Raw genomic sequence first — 15,373 nt, 5'->3', positions numbered from 1 at the left:
AGTCTTGCCCTGATGTTTTTTCTGGACAGCAAAGGTTTGCTCCTGGCACACCTCCCATGTAGATCAAATTTGTGCAGCCCCTTTCTAATGGTAGACTCGTGCACTTTGACATCAACAGTGGCAAGAGCTACCTGTCGGTCCCGTGATGGCATTCTGGGGTTCTTAGAGACTTCTTTCAGCATCTTGCGGTCTGCTCTCGGGCTGAACTTGCTGGGGCGGCCTGGCCTGAACAAGTTGGCAGTTGTTTGGAATCTTCTCCACTTGTAGATGATCTTCCGGACAGTCGAATGATTGATTTCAAATTGTTTGGAGATCTTTTTAAACCCCTTCCCAGACTCGTAGGCATCTATAACCTTCTTTCTGAAGGCCTGAGAGAGCTCTTTTGACCTAGGCATGGTGATGCCGCACACTTCAACAACAAAGAGCAAACCAAACTGAATGTCTGAGGTTTAAATAAGACAGGTTCCTCCAAGATCCTCTCTAATGATGTTCTAATCATTTGCACCTGAGCTGGTGCACCTGATTCTAATTTTAGGTATTTGAAGTAGTGATAAATGTAGGGGTGTACTTACTGTTTCCACATGCGAAATTTGCATTTATGCTTATTTAAATTATACAATGGACTACAAAATGTAAATGTTTCATGATATTTGTTATATTATATCACCTTTATCTATCAATATTGTTGAAATGAAGATCAAATAGCTGTATGTTGAAATATGTTGAAAAAGTCAAAACTTTACATGGGGTGTACTTACTTTTTCACGTGACTGTATATATATATATATATATATGAAAATATGTATGTCTTTATGTATATCTATATGTATCTGTCTGTTACATCCAGGGTTCTTCTTTTTCGCATCCACAGTCCATGCTAAAACCTATACGATCTTAACTCCACCATGGTATTTCTTCCCTACCCCCACAAATGTAATAATATTTTTTACTCTGTTGCCTGCCTGGCAGTCAAATCAGATTGAAAATAATTCCAAACAGGAAACTTACTTTTTAACTACTTAAAGTGAATTGAGCACCCCTGGGGCACCGTCTCATTGCGTTGGACTGTAGAACACAAATTGCCTTCTTGTCACTTCCACAAACCTCCAGTTTTGCAGTACTTTGACATGTTAAATTTGGTGGTGTATTAGACTGCTTCAATAGCACTAAACTTCCAGAATCTTTTTTTAAACAAACTTTTAAATTATCATTTTATTTCATTTGAAGTATATACTTGAACACTGTGTGGGGTACCGTGTCCTATGAAGTCTCCAGTTAAACATGTTTCACATACTATTTTAATTCCTGTGTCGGAGTGGCGACCCGTCCAGGATTGTAACCCTAGCCATAGAAACTGCTTCGGCAGCACTGAGCGATACTCTGTATAAGAGCTTGGTTCACGATCTGATCTTGTATTAATACATGCATTGTCGTAATGCCTGGCCTTGATGTAATGTATGCCCAAGGTATTTTCGGGACTTCAGACAGTGGAGAGAAATAACGCATAATGTGATCCTATAACCATTGCCCTATAGCTTGTTCAACTTTCTAATTGTGAGCGTGGTGATGTTTACCCAAGCAATTACGGTAGATCGAGAGCTAATTATTTTGTTTGATCACTTCACTTGTAATATATTTGTGGATTCACAAATGTCTGCATCATAGTTCGCATCATGCTTCCTAATTTGTTGGTAGTAAAGAGATGCTCCCAAAGTTTTTGCCGTTCCAGTTTGCATATATGCACATGGGCTGATAGTGATAGCTATTCGGTGCACTTTAAAGTTACCAGGTTCCACTTTGGGAGAGAATAGACAGATAGAAACTGCAGCCCTTTGGAATCTTGAGACTCGATATTTTATCTTGACATGTGGAATTAAGCAATTTGAGAACTGTAATTTGAGTGGGATTGCCATTTTTGCATCTGTAATAAATAGTTGGCCCTGCAGGCCACACTTCCCCTCCCCCTCGCTCCGCCCTCCCCACTCAGCCCCCCCCCCCCCCTCCCTTCACCCCACACACACACATAGACTGTTGCAGTGACCAGAAACCCGGGTTGCTATGTACTTCAGCGTTGCATGTTGGAGAAAGAATAAGGAATTGGCTTCAACGTGCTCTCTTCCAAAGCTTAAACAGCTCAAACTTGCATGGACGGTCGAAAGTAAGTGTTATGGTTACCACTACAACTACAAATACAAAAAAGGAAGACCCAGGATGCGAGATTCTTATTGTCATTCTCTGACTAAAATCAAGCCCATAAAGGCAAGCACCACAAAGTTATATTTCTACCTCTCCAGTCATACCCCTTTCTCACTCCCCCATCCCCACTATCTACCATAAATTTAATTCTTCCACTTTAGTAAGATTTTAAACTTTAAATGATGTAGATTTATTTCAACAAACTATTTATGGCTTTTACTTTTAAGATTACTCCTTAAATCTTTTGCATTTAACCCTGTTTAGCTTCAGCTATGACTTCAAAAATGGTTGTCATGTGAAGATGTGTGTATGCTGGCTATCGAGTTATAGAGCCTGTCTTTTGAGGTGGTGTACAACATTTGTCTTGCACAAGACAGCCAGCATTCATTGGCAGAGCTCCAAAAAAGAATTTCTGCCCATTAACTACCAGGCGCCTAAACTCACCCTTCTCCATTCCCGTTACCTTTTACCCACTTCGGAAGACCATGCCATTGCTAAATTAGAATTCATCCCTTTTCATGAGGCCATGTTGCCCCCAATAAAAAGTATAACTATAAAGACATGATATGTGGTGCATAGCATGTCATGCACCATACATACTATGTAAGTATGCACCATACATACTTACATAGTGTCATGAGAAAAGTTATACTCATGTTTCATTCAACAGATTGAGCAATCGTTACACTGTGTATGCCTACCTTTAGGAATCAATCGACTTGCCAATTGGAATAGGCCTTACCTGTCAATTAGTTTCCAGTACTTTGAATATTTTATTATAAATCTTCGTGTTATAAGTTTTGTAGCAATGTCCAGAACACTAACTCTCAGCGACATTCCTCTACCAAAAAAGGGAAAGCACAAATAAAATTTGAGCCAATTCAAATTTTTGCCAATTTTGTATGATCTCCAAAGAGCACGTACAAATTGGTGTCATCTGTGTACAACTTGTTTGAAAATATACCGTGCGTCCACATCTATGATTTGTTATCCCCACGTTTTTTGAACCATCTCGGTCTCTGTCCAGCACGCTATCTCCCCTGTGCAGAAATTCGCCAATCTTGGTAGATATGATCACCACATGGGACAAAGGTGCGGAGAGCAGTATCGTTTTTGGCCCCAGGGCACTGGGGCAGGGTCAAAAGGTCAAATAGCAAAAAATTTAATTGTGGGGACATTTTAAAACATTCGAATGAAACTTGAATATGCAATCAACATTGGGGGATGCAGTAAATAATGTTAAATTTTAAGGGGGGGGGGGTTTGACCCCCAGGCCCCACCGCAGGGGTGGGTGGGGACTTCAGCTCACAGGAGTCAAAACAGAAGATTTTTTTTTTAACTTAACATTTGATATTGCGTCATTCCTGGTGGAACTTTTTGCCATCTTTCAACTTTGCTTTAGGTGGAAAGTGTGGGGATGGCCGATGGCGTGCCATCAACTTTGCTCTGGTTTATTTTTACCTCCACCACCAAAGCTGGACGGAGATTATGTTTTCACCTCTGTCTGTTTGTTTGCTTGTTACTTGGCCAAAAAAATTTCTTTGGATAAGTATGTTGATCACTCCAGTTTGTGTGTTTGTTTGTGTGTTTGTATGTCAGTCCGCTCATGTATACTTGCCTACAGGTTACAATTTTAAACCCATCTTCACCAAATGGTATAGAGTTTCTACTCTCAAGACTGAACTCTCAAAACTGTCTCCCTCTTCCAAATCCTGATGGCGTCTGGTCAAATCTGTTTCTGGTGTTTATGCCCCGTCCATCCCCTCCCTTACCTCAAACGGCTACACAGCTGACTCAGCACTTGAAAAAGCTGAATGCCTCAACTCTGTGTTTGCCTCAAAATCTTGTGTCCAAAACCCGTCTCTCTCTGTACCCACCTTACCCAGTCGTACCCAGCTGCTCCTGGACTATGTGTCTTCTCCTGACAAGGTGGAGAAGTTTCTGTGTAACCTCGACTCTGATTCTGCAACTGGACCAGATGGCATCAGCCCATGGGTCCTAAAATCCTGCTTTGCCGCTCTTAGACACCCTCTCTCTGTTCTCTTCACCCTTTATTTTGCTCAAGGTCATCTGCCAAAAGCTTGGAAATCAGCCAACATTACTGCTTTACACAACAAAGGTGCAAAACAGGTCCTTGCAACGACAGACCAATCAGCCTGCTCCCAATTTATCAGCAAAGTCATGGAATCCATCATTGCTTGGGATATCAAATCCTTCCACTTCTCCAATTGCTTGATCTCTGATCATCAATTTGGTTTCAGACCAGGTCACTCTACTCTGGACATGCTGCTTCTGCTGTCTCAGCAATGGATGGAGGTCCTCAATGCCGAACAGGAAAGCAGAGCTGTCTCCCTTGACATATCACGTGCTTTCGATATGGTCTGGCACCCCGCTCTGCTCACCAAACTCTCCTATGGTATCCATGGAAATCTCAACGCATGGCTTGCGGACTTCCTCTCTGATCGTAGTCAACGTGTGGCCCTGAATGGATTTCTCTCATCTCCCCTGCCTGTTCAGGCTGGAGTTCCCCAAGGCAGTGTTCTGGGCCCTGTGCTTTTTCTGGTCTTCATCAATGATCTCTCCGACTCTCTGGAAAATCCTCTCTATATCTTTGCGGATGACTTCACTCTCTGCCGCTCCATACCTCATCCATCAGATCGGCAGTCTGCAACCTCCACACTCCCTGCAGACCTGGACAAAATCACAGACTGGTCAAACAAGTGGAACATGTCTTTCAATCCTGACAAATCTCACACTCTCACTATGTGTCTCCGAAAAGACCAACTGGACAACCCTCCCATCTACTTTCTGAACAATCCTCTCCAAGAAGTTCTGTTACTCAAGCTTTTGGGTCTCACTATCTGCCATGATCTTGTCTGAGAAAACCACATTTCCAAGCTGGCCTCCAAAGCCAGTCATCTGGGCATCCTTCCCCGACATCATGGGTGATGAAGGTTGTGGTCAAGTTTCATCGAAATAGGGTGTGTAGTTTCAGAAGAAAAAGCAAATTCCTATTTTGGGGCGTCAAACCTAGATCCACTTTGACCACGATAAACCCCCTTAAACCCCGATCTTTTTTTTTTTTTTTTTTTTTAATGCTGTGAACAAACCTTAGTCACAACACAACAAATATCATTTGTACCAAATTTGGTCGCAATCCCATCTGCGGTTTCGGAGAAGTTTAAAGTTTTCTTTCCTGGGAAAACCACATTTCAAATCTGGCCTCCAAAGCCAGTCACCGACTGGGCATCCTCCGTCGTGCAAAGTCCTTCCTTGGCACACCTGAGCTCCTCACCACATACAAGGCTTTCATCCGCAGCTCATTGGAATACTGCTCTCCCCTCTGGGCTGGTGTCTCACACCTAGCTTGGCTTCACGTTGTTGAAACCAAAGCTTTCAGAATCATTAGAATCTCCCCCGATGAAGCTAACTTCGAGGGCCTTTCACTCACTCACCGCAGGCAGGTTGGTGGACTTTCTGTCTTCTACCAACTCCTCTCCGGCCTAGCTCCCCCCGCTCTGTCTGTGCTCTGCTCCCAAAATATTCCTACAGGTTGCACAAGATCTGCCAGCAACCCTCTTCTGGTAAAACTGCCAGAATCAAGACTGCTCACCTTCACTCTTTCATTCCACTTTTCAGCTTTTCCCCCGCCTCTGGAACAAACTCCCTCACTCTCTTCAATCCCACTCCCCCTCCAGGTCTTTAACAGAGCTCTGTTCACCACCATCACTTATATTTCCCCTTCCAAAACCTTGATCTTTTCTACCCCCGTTAATGCACCCCAGTTCCACTTTTTTGAAATATCGACTTCTTTCCTGGAAGTCCTGGCAGTGTCTATGTGTTTTATACCTCTCCCACCCCTCCCCCCTCTTCCCATGCCTACTCCCCCAAGCCCCCATCCTCCCACTGATCTCCCGATGTCCCTGTTCTCTACTGTTGTACTTGTGTGCTTCCCTCTCTCTTCCCATCTTCTCCCGCTGCCTTTACTATATATTTTATGTGTCCGTTTATTTTTTTGTGATTAATGTTAGCTCTTACACGAGCCTCGATCTTGTATCCAAAAAAAAAGAAGCTTGTGGTCTGACAAAATCCTATATATTTTTGAGGTCAAAAGGTCAACATATGCCAAAGGTCAACCGCTTTTTTCAAATTTCTAAAATCCTCAATTTTCATCCGATTGACTTGAAATTTGAATGGGATTTTCATGTCAGCTAACTGAATTCAACCACCAACTATTTTGGAGATCAACATCGGCCAAAATGTCAACATAGGCCAAAAGGTCAACAACCTTTTATAATTTCTAAAATCCTCAATTTTAATCCAATTGACTTGAAATTTGAATAGGATTAAGATATCAGCGAACTGAGTTCAACCACCAACTATTTTTGAGATCAACATAGGTTACAAGGTCAACACAGGCCAAAGGTGAACCACCTTTTTTCAAATTTATAAAATCCTCAATTTTCATCCGATTGACTTGAAATTTGAATATGATTTTCATATCAGCGAACTGAATTCAACCACCAACTATTTTTGAGATCAGCATAGGCCAAAAGGTCAACAAAGGCCAAATTTCTAAAATTGACAATTTTCATCCGATTAACTGAAACTCTGAAGACGATTTGCATATCAGGTCACTGAATTCAGCCACTAATTATTTTTGAGGTAAAAATGATGCTCTACTGAGTGCCATTCTACTTTGTTCTGTTTTGCCAAGTGTCGCTCTACGAGTGATTTTTCATATGTTTGTTTTTCTGTCTGTGAGCAGGATATCTCAAAACATTATTGACAGATTTGGACAAAACTTGGTTGGCAGGTTGGTTGTGTGACAAGGACGAATTGATTCGATTTTGGTCAAAATACAGTATCTGCATACGCGAATTATTAGCTCACCTGGAACGAAATTCAGGGGAGCTTATGCGATGGCGCGTTGTCAGTCCGTAAACCCCTTTTTTTTTTCCTTTAAAAAAAAAAAAAAATGTATACAGGATCGAGGCTCGTGAAAGAGCTAACATTTATCACACAAAAAAATCAAACACACACAAAATATATAATAAGGGGAGCGGTAGACAAAATGGGGAGAGAAGGGGAAGCGCACGAACAACATTTGAGAGCAGGGACATCCGGAGATCTGTGGGAAGAAGAGGGCTTGGGGGAGGAGGCGTGGGAAGGGGTGGGTGGGAGAAGTATAAAACACAAGGACACTGCAATTCAAGGACCTCCAGGAAAGAAAGGCATTTAAAAAAAGTAGATCTGGGGTGAAATTAGCAGGGGTAGAAAAGATCTTTAAAACAGCTGTTTTAAAGATCTGGAGGGAGGAGTGGGATTGAAGAGAGTGAGGGAGTTTGTTCCAGAGGCGGGATAAAAGAGGAATGAAGGAGTGAAGGTGAGCAGAGAGTCTTGATTTTGGCAGTTTAACCATGAGAGCCCATGAGCCCACAGAGAGCTGGGGGAGCAAGGCCAGAGAGGAGTCGGTAGAAGACAGAAAGACCACCAACCTGCCTGCGGTGAGTAAGTGATAGGCCCTCGGAGTTAGCTTCATCGCGGGAGATTCCAATGATTCTGAAAGCTTTGGTTTCAACAGCGTGAAGCCGAGCCAGATTTGAAATGTGGTTTTCCCAGGAATGAAAACGTTAAACTTCTCCGAAACCGCTGATGGGAATGCGACCAAATTTGGTACAAATGATATTTGTTGTGTTGTGATTAAGGTTTGTTCATGGCATTAAAAAAAAAATCCGGGTCTAAGGGGGTTTACCGGGGTCAAAGTAGATCTAGGTTTGACCCCCCAAAATAGGAATTTGCTTTTTCTTCTGAAACTACACACCCTATTTCGATGAAACTTGACCATAACCTTCATCACCCATGATGTACCCGGAGTTTGTTAACAGCACTAAGAAAATCAAAGTCTAAGAGGGTCTTCTGGGGTCAAAGTGGGTCTAAGTTTGACCCCCCCCCCCCCTCCCCAAAATTGGTATTTGCTTTCTTCTCTGAAACTACACACACAATTTTGATGAAACGTGACCACAACCTTCACCACCCGTAATGTACCAAAGTATGTTCACGGCATTAAAAAATTGGGGTCTTAGGAGGTATATGGGGTGCGGGAGGGGGGGGGGGTTGCCCCCTAAAAGAGGTATGTTTTTCCTTGTTTGTTTAAAGTCTTATGATTATGTTAGTATGATTCTACATGCTGCCCTGTCTTCTAGCAACCATTGAAATTGGTTTAAAATACCCTTTTTTTTTTTTTTTTTTTTTTTTTTTTTTTTTTTTTTTTTTGTATACAATATCGAGGCTCGTGAGAGAGCGAACATTAATCACACAGAAAGACAAACCGACACATAAAACATATAACATAGGGAGCGGTAGACAAGATGGGGAGAGAGGGGGAAGGACACAAACACAACATTTGAGAGCAGGGACCGAGAGACATGGAGACATCGAGAGATCTGAGAGAGGGCGAGGGCTTTGGGGGGGGGGGGGGGGGGCGTGGGAAGGGGGCAGTGGGAGAGGTATAAAACATATGGACACTGCCAGGACTTCCAGGAAAGGAGTTGGAATTTCAAACAAGGTGGATCTGGGGTGAATTAGCGGGGGTAGAAAAGATCAAGGTTTTGGATGGGGGAAGATAAGAGATGGTGGTGAACAGCTGTTTTAAAGACCTGGAGGGAGGAGTGGGATTGAAGGGAGTGAGGGAGTTTGTTCCAGAGGCGGGAGAAAAGAGGAATGAAAGAGTGAAGGTGAGCGGAGAGCCGAGATTTCGGCAGTTTAACCATCAGAGGGTTGCTGGCAGATCTTGTGCGACCTGTAGGAATATTTGGGGGACAGAGCACAGAGAGAGCTGGGGGTGCAAGGCCGGAGAGGAGTCGGTAGAAGACAGAAAGACCACCTACCTGCCTGCGGTGAGTGAGTGAAAGGCCCTCAGAGATAGCTTCATCGCGGGAGATTCCAATAATTCTGAAAGCTTTGGTTTCAACAGCGTGAAGCCAAGCTAGGTGTGAGGCAGGAGCACCGGCCCATAGGGGAGAACAGTATTCCATTGAGCTGCGGATGAAAGCCTTGTATGTGGTGAGGAGCTCAGGTGTGCCGAGGAAGGACTTCGCACGACGGAGGATGCCCAGTCGGCGACTGGCTTTGGAGGCCAGCTTGGAAATGTGGTTTTCCCAAGAAAGATCATGGCAGATAGTGAGACCCAAAATCTTGAGCGACAGAACTTCTTGGAGAGGATTGTTGAGAACCTTAGTTGTTGAGAACCTGCACCTTAGTCGGTGCAGTATACTGTTTATTCTACCAGGCGAGCGCCAGGAGTATTGCCCCTGTTTTTTTTAATTTAATTTATTATGTGATTCTTCACCATTGAGAGTTTGGGGCAAAACGATATGGAGGATGATATTTTCAAAAGGTTGTGGGTGGATTATGACAAAACTTGGTGGATGAGTTGGGTAAGTGACAAGAACAAGCTGAGAAGGAGTTAATATTTTGCCAATTTTGTTGATATAATATGTACAACGACCTGTTGAAAAGTAGTGCCTACTATTCTTTTTCTCCATAATAGGTAAGGATCATGAAGTTGAGACCTGGTCCATTGGTCTTAAATTGTTAAGTTTATGAAACATTCAAGCACGGTATATTGTCGATGCAATGCTGTTAAAACCGTTAACTGTACTGTGCTGTCGATTGTCTTGGAGAATGAAGTAGTGCTTGGAAAACCCTTCACTCATGCGATGCCCATTGTGTACCACAGGCACGGAAGCTGTGCTCAGGAGCTGACAGCAAGCAATATTGGTGCGATACAGGGCACTGCTGTGGAGAAGCAGGTTGCTGTACCTACTACTATGAGCTGTGGTGTAAGTGATGTGCTGTTACTATTTTCTACTCCTCTTTGCTTTATGTAGTAACAGACTACTGGTTTTACATTACTGGGATTCTGCTTTCTATGCATACTGTCTCCTTTGACCCATCAGTCGCAAGAGGTTATTCTGATTCTTATATTTGCATGATTTCTTCTTCTTTCTCAGTTTTCCCACCTGCGGTCTTCTTTTGCAAGACATGTCACCCTGCTTTGTGCCACCATTTCACTTTCCGTGGAACTTTTAATGATCACTGTAGTTTGCATTAACAAAACTAACTCGCGCAAATGGGGTGGCGGAGGGGATAGTGAAATTGGTGTTTCTAATATCTCAGAACATTTCTAATGCAATTTCATACCACTGATCTGATTCTGAAATACCCAAGTGCCAAAGCGACTACAAATGTGCAAATTACAGGAACTTCATATGCCTGTATTATATGGTGATCTGACATCATTGATCCACAAGCAAGTTCTTCAAGGAAGCTTTACCAGAAATCTACACTGCACGTAATTTATTCAAACCATTCCAGAGCACGTTCACTGATAATTAAGCTGAACAGTGTCATTCAAGGTGTAACTAAATTCTTGTTTTAATGCCGTGTACTGCCCAGGACCAATTGGATGAATGCCATATTAGTGAAGCATCGAAAAGCACTCAAAAGTTTTTGCATGCTTGTGGTTAATGGTGAGAATTAGATAGACTAAACCATGCCTTCTCACGGTCACACTTGTGTACATATATATATTTTTTATTTTTTTTATTTTTTTTAAATAAACAGGAAGTAAATTCCTTTGTGGGGCTCGTGTGAAAAAATTCTGACTCAGCCCGGGACTTGAACCCACGGACCTCATCACTTACGCGGTGACAGCCCACTGAGCTATTGAGTCTCCGGGATATCCTCAGAGATTTCTCACACGAACACTGCGAGCTTTTAATGGCCGATGTCTTACGTGCCTGCTCGGCAAACCCTGGATATGAGTATGTGTATGTGTATGTAAGGGTGTGAAAGTGCATTGAAGATGAACTCATCTAGCAATTTAATCAACAGGAATTAAATTCCTGCGTGGGGCTGGTGTGAAAAAATTCTTACTCAACCAGGACTTGAACCCACGGACCTCATCACTTACGCGGTGACAGCCCACTGAGCTATTGAGTCTCCGGGATATCCTCAGAGATTTCCCACACTAACACTGCGAGCTTTTAATGGCCGATGTCTTACGTGCCTGCTAGGCAAACCCTGGATATGAGTATGTGTATGTGTATGTAAGTGTGTGAAAGTGCATTGAAGATGAACCTATCTTGCAATTTAATCAACAGGAATTAAATTCCTGCGTGGGGCTGGTGTGAAAAAATTCTGACTCAACCAGGACTTGAACCCACGGACCTCATTACTTACGTGGTGACAGTCCATTGAGCTATTGAGTCTTCGGGATATCCTCAGAGATTTCTCATAATATATTGTTGTGTTCCTGGTGATTAAAATCTACCAAGGAAACGGATTTCCGAACGGGCTTTAACTCCGAGGCATTCAGTCAAAATATAGTGGAGCATATGTGGGGGGAGAAGCCGGGAGTGCTTACCTTCACAGATCCCACCGGTAGTCTTCACACCTGGGTAAATTAACTCAAACGTGAAAGTAAACTGTACAAACAAAAATACTGGTTTTATTCAAAGAAATGCCGGTAACAAAATAATGTATGATAAACTAAAATCCTAAATTGGGACGTCCCCACAGACTCAGTAAACAGACGAAATGGAAAAATAATGATCGCAAAAAAAATAAAAGGTGTGTTTGGCACTTGTCTGTGAGCGGCTCCTGAATCTTGTCAGGAATTGTCTAAGGTCCGCGTGCACACAATCCGGACGCGGCTCCGGCCTTGGTGGGAAGACGGCCTCAGTGCGCCCTCGTTTCACTCTGGGCCTCGCGCACGAGCCGAACGGCCACGTCTGTCCACTCGTCGTTCCTGCTTTGAAACCCACGGTTCTCAGTCTGTGGCTCTTCCTCTTCACGACCACTAGCAAGGTGTCGGCACATGACCGCTCGCGATGGTGTCCAACAAAAGAATGGGCGAGAAGATGTCGATGCCGAAAGACAAAATGTCAATGCTGGGAGAGACCAAAATGCGACCGTTCACTAACCAAGTCCAAAACGAGCAGGCGCAGGAAGACAATAACGACCGTTCGCTATGGCATCCAGAATGACAATGGGCAAGAAAAGGAATGTCGGCCAGAGCGTTCTTTTATCGTCCAGGCTCTGACGTCATCTCAACACGTCGCCGTGTCCGACCCTATCGACGAGTTCCATCTTACCAGTGCTTGTGCCAATCAAATCCCCGCCAAATCACCGCTCTTTGGGCGTATCTCCATGGAGCTGCCTGTCGTGTGCACTCACCAAGTTGGTGTTATCCATGACAATGCTTCATGCCGTAAGTTTTTAATTAGTGCCATTAAATGCGTGATTCCTGGCTAGGTGTCTAGCGTGGTGTCAAAAGGAACCAAGGAATAAATTACAGAGGCAACTACACACAGGGAATTAATTTACCCATACTCCCTCGCTAATTAACAAGCCCCACCCCTCTGATGGGGACGAAGATGCAAGTTCACCCGATATCCAGTCTACACAAATTCCCTACTTATGGTACATCGAGGTTTCTTCTTCGTCACGACAGTCGGAGCACACTAATCTATGCATTCTACCTGGTCTACAGTATCACTACCCCCCCACAAATGTAACTCTATATATATATATATATATATATATATATATATATATATATATATATATATATATATATAGTTTATATTGTTATACATATATACATACACATATAGCTACTTCCTGCATATCAATCAGCCATGAGCGTCTGGCTAGAAATGCGACCCAAAGTTCCTTTGCAGAAATTGCAGCAACTTTGTAACGTCGCTCTAAATGCCAGATTTTTGTTTTTCAGGGACTTTTCCGGTCTGCTTCCACAAACTGCTTTTGGCTCTTGCATTATTCCTGGCAACATAGTATAAACATTGGCTATGATCATTCAGTTGAGCTCAACTCATTCCCCGCATCAGTTTTAGCTGTATTTCCTTTAAAGGCGAGGATATATTGGACGAGGAAAGAACGTCTGATGAAAAACGCTTTACGGATCATTTGATCCCTTTCCTATGGATTCTTGTGATTTGTCCTGAGTGAATTGGGAGCTTTGAGCATATTCCATTGCCATTGCACCCTTTGGACATCCATTTAATAGTTTTAAGGATGCATTAGGTATCGCTATCCTGTTGCCGCAGCTCCGCACGAGATTGTATAAAATATGAATGACTGGATGGTTTAACTTCCTTGGAGACATTGTCTGGTACTATGTGGAGCCCACAGCCCCATCCTGTTGACGCTGTAATTAGGATAATCGGATGTCCAAAGTCTTATACCCCATGAGATCCGAAGAAGGTGGAAACTGGGCCTTACATATCTTCTTGTGTTCTTGTTCTTGTAGTTTATATCTCAGGCTCTTGTCGGTCACGGAATTTAATTTGTTGACCAAATATTTAATTCCCTTGAGGGACATGTACGGGGTGGGGTCATCAACTCGCTGAGGAGATTAAGAGGGTGCAGTAGTCATCAGTGTGGTTCGTTTTTATGTTCAGATATGCAAATTATTTTATTTGACCTTTAAAAATAAAGATTTCAATAATAACAAGAAAGAGCAGAGATTGCAGACCCTCTCCAGGATGTATTTTCAGTGGTTTTTAAGGCTTTTGTGTTAAAAACAAATATGGCGGCCGAAACACGTGACTTATGACGTCATTAAAAAAAATTCTCCACTAATTTATCCGCAGATGAAGCTCAAGAAATTTCATCTTGATCCGATGAAGTTTTGTACTTGTCTAATTATGACGTCATAATGGAGGCACCTATGACATCATCAATACAACAGGCATTTTAAGGCCATTTTCCCTGCAAGTGCGGGGGTTAGCCTTGCGGTCCCCATGACAATGTTCTCCATTTTGCCCTATTTTCTGCATCTCCCCTTGTTAACCCCCTTGCCCGCATTTCTTCTTCGACCATCTTTAGCCAAGTCTTTCTCGGTCTTCCCCGTCCTCTACTTCCTTCTACATTCATTCCCATCACTCTTTTCAACCAGTCACTTTCATCCTTCCTCAACACATGACCAAACCATCTCAACCTGTTTGTCTTCACAGCATCCATCACAGGCTCTATTCCCATCATCTTTCGCAATTCATCATTTGTCTTCCTCTCTCTCAACGATACTTCACACATCCAGCGAACCATTCGCATTTCCACCCTTTCCAGCCTTCGTTGCTGCTCTATGTTCATTACCCATGTCTCACTCCCATAAATCATAACACTTCTCACACATGCAGCATACACCTTTCCCTTCAGCTTCAATGACACTCCCCTCCTCGTCAGCACGCCACTCAGTTCCCGAAACTTCTTCCATGCACAACTCACTCGAGCAACCGTTGCCGAGTCTGATCCACCTTCTCCATTCAGCACGTCTCCAAGGTAACAAAATGTTTTCACACCTTCCAGCTTCACGCCATCTCCAAGATCCAACTCAACATTTCCTCCATCTGCAGCTCCCTCTGTGCACACCTTACACTTGAATGTAGCTGCCACACTGGTTAATGACCCTCTCAAACCACTACATTTTTGATGAACCCACTCAGCGCACATTGTACATTGAATGGAATTCACTCCGACACCCTTCCTGCACACAGGACACGGCCACTTCCCAGTTCTTTACACCTCACCACATGCTTTACCACTTGCCATCACCTTCGTTTTTCCGATATTCACCTTCAGACCTTTTGTCTCCATACATTCCTTCCACTTGTTCATCTTCTCCTTCAGTCCATCCATACTTTCTGCAATCAACACCAGATCATCTGCATACAACAACTCCCACGGTAGACCCTCCTTTATGTTCTGAGCCAGCACCTCCATCACAGCTACAAATAGTAGTGGACTTAGTACCGACCCTTGATGCACTCCCACCTTCATCTCAAACTCACCACTGTTCCCGTCCTTCGTCCTTACAGCTGTGCGCGCTCTTTTGTACATTGCCATCACGACTCTGATCAACCATTCCTCCACTCCTAACTTCCTCAATGCCCATGTCACTACTTCACGTGGAACCCTATCGAATGCTTTCTCCAGATCTACAAACCCAAGAAACAACTTCTTCCTCTTCTCCATATTCTTCTCCTGCAACTGCCTCACAATAAAAAGCGCGTCTGTCGTTCCTCTTCCTGGCATAAATCCAAACTGCATTTCGTCAATCTTCACTTTCTTCCTTATCCTCCTCTCCAAC

At 43.3% G+C, this 15,373-nt stretch overlaps 1 protein-coding gene across 1 annotated transcript in view; it reads left to right on the top strand.

Moving 5' to 3' along the window:
• LOC137420707 (uncharacterized) overlaps positions 1-15,373 on the top strand; it is a 64,092-nt gene that overhangs the window by 32,166 nt on the left and 16,553 nt on the right. Inside the window, exon 2 of the mRNA XM_068105993.2 lies at positions 9,938-10,040. Coding sequence (XP_067962094.2) covers positions 9,938-10,040 — 103 coding nt within the window. The remainder of the gene's footprint in view (positions 1-9,937; positions 10,041-15,373) is intronic.

Source organism: Myxine glutinosa, chromosome 2 (assembly GCF_964187855.1).
Source record: "Myxine glutinosa chromosome 2, kmMyxGlut1.1, whole genome shotgun sequence".
In the NCBI taxonomy this organism is placed as follows: domain Eukaryota; kingdom Metazoa; phylum Chordata; class Myxini; order Myxiniformes; family Myxinidae; genus Myxine; species Myxine glutinosa.
This window is presented reverse-complemented; position numbering and strand designations above follow the sequence as displayed.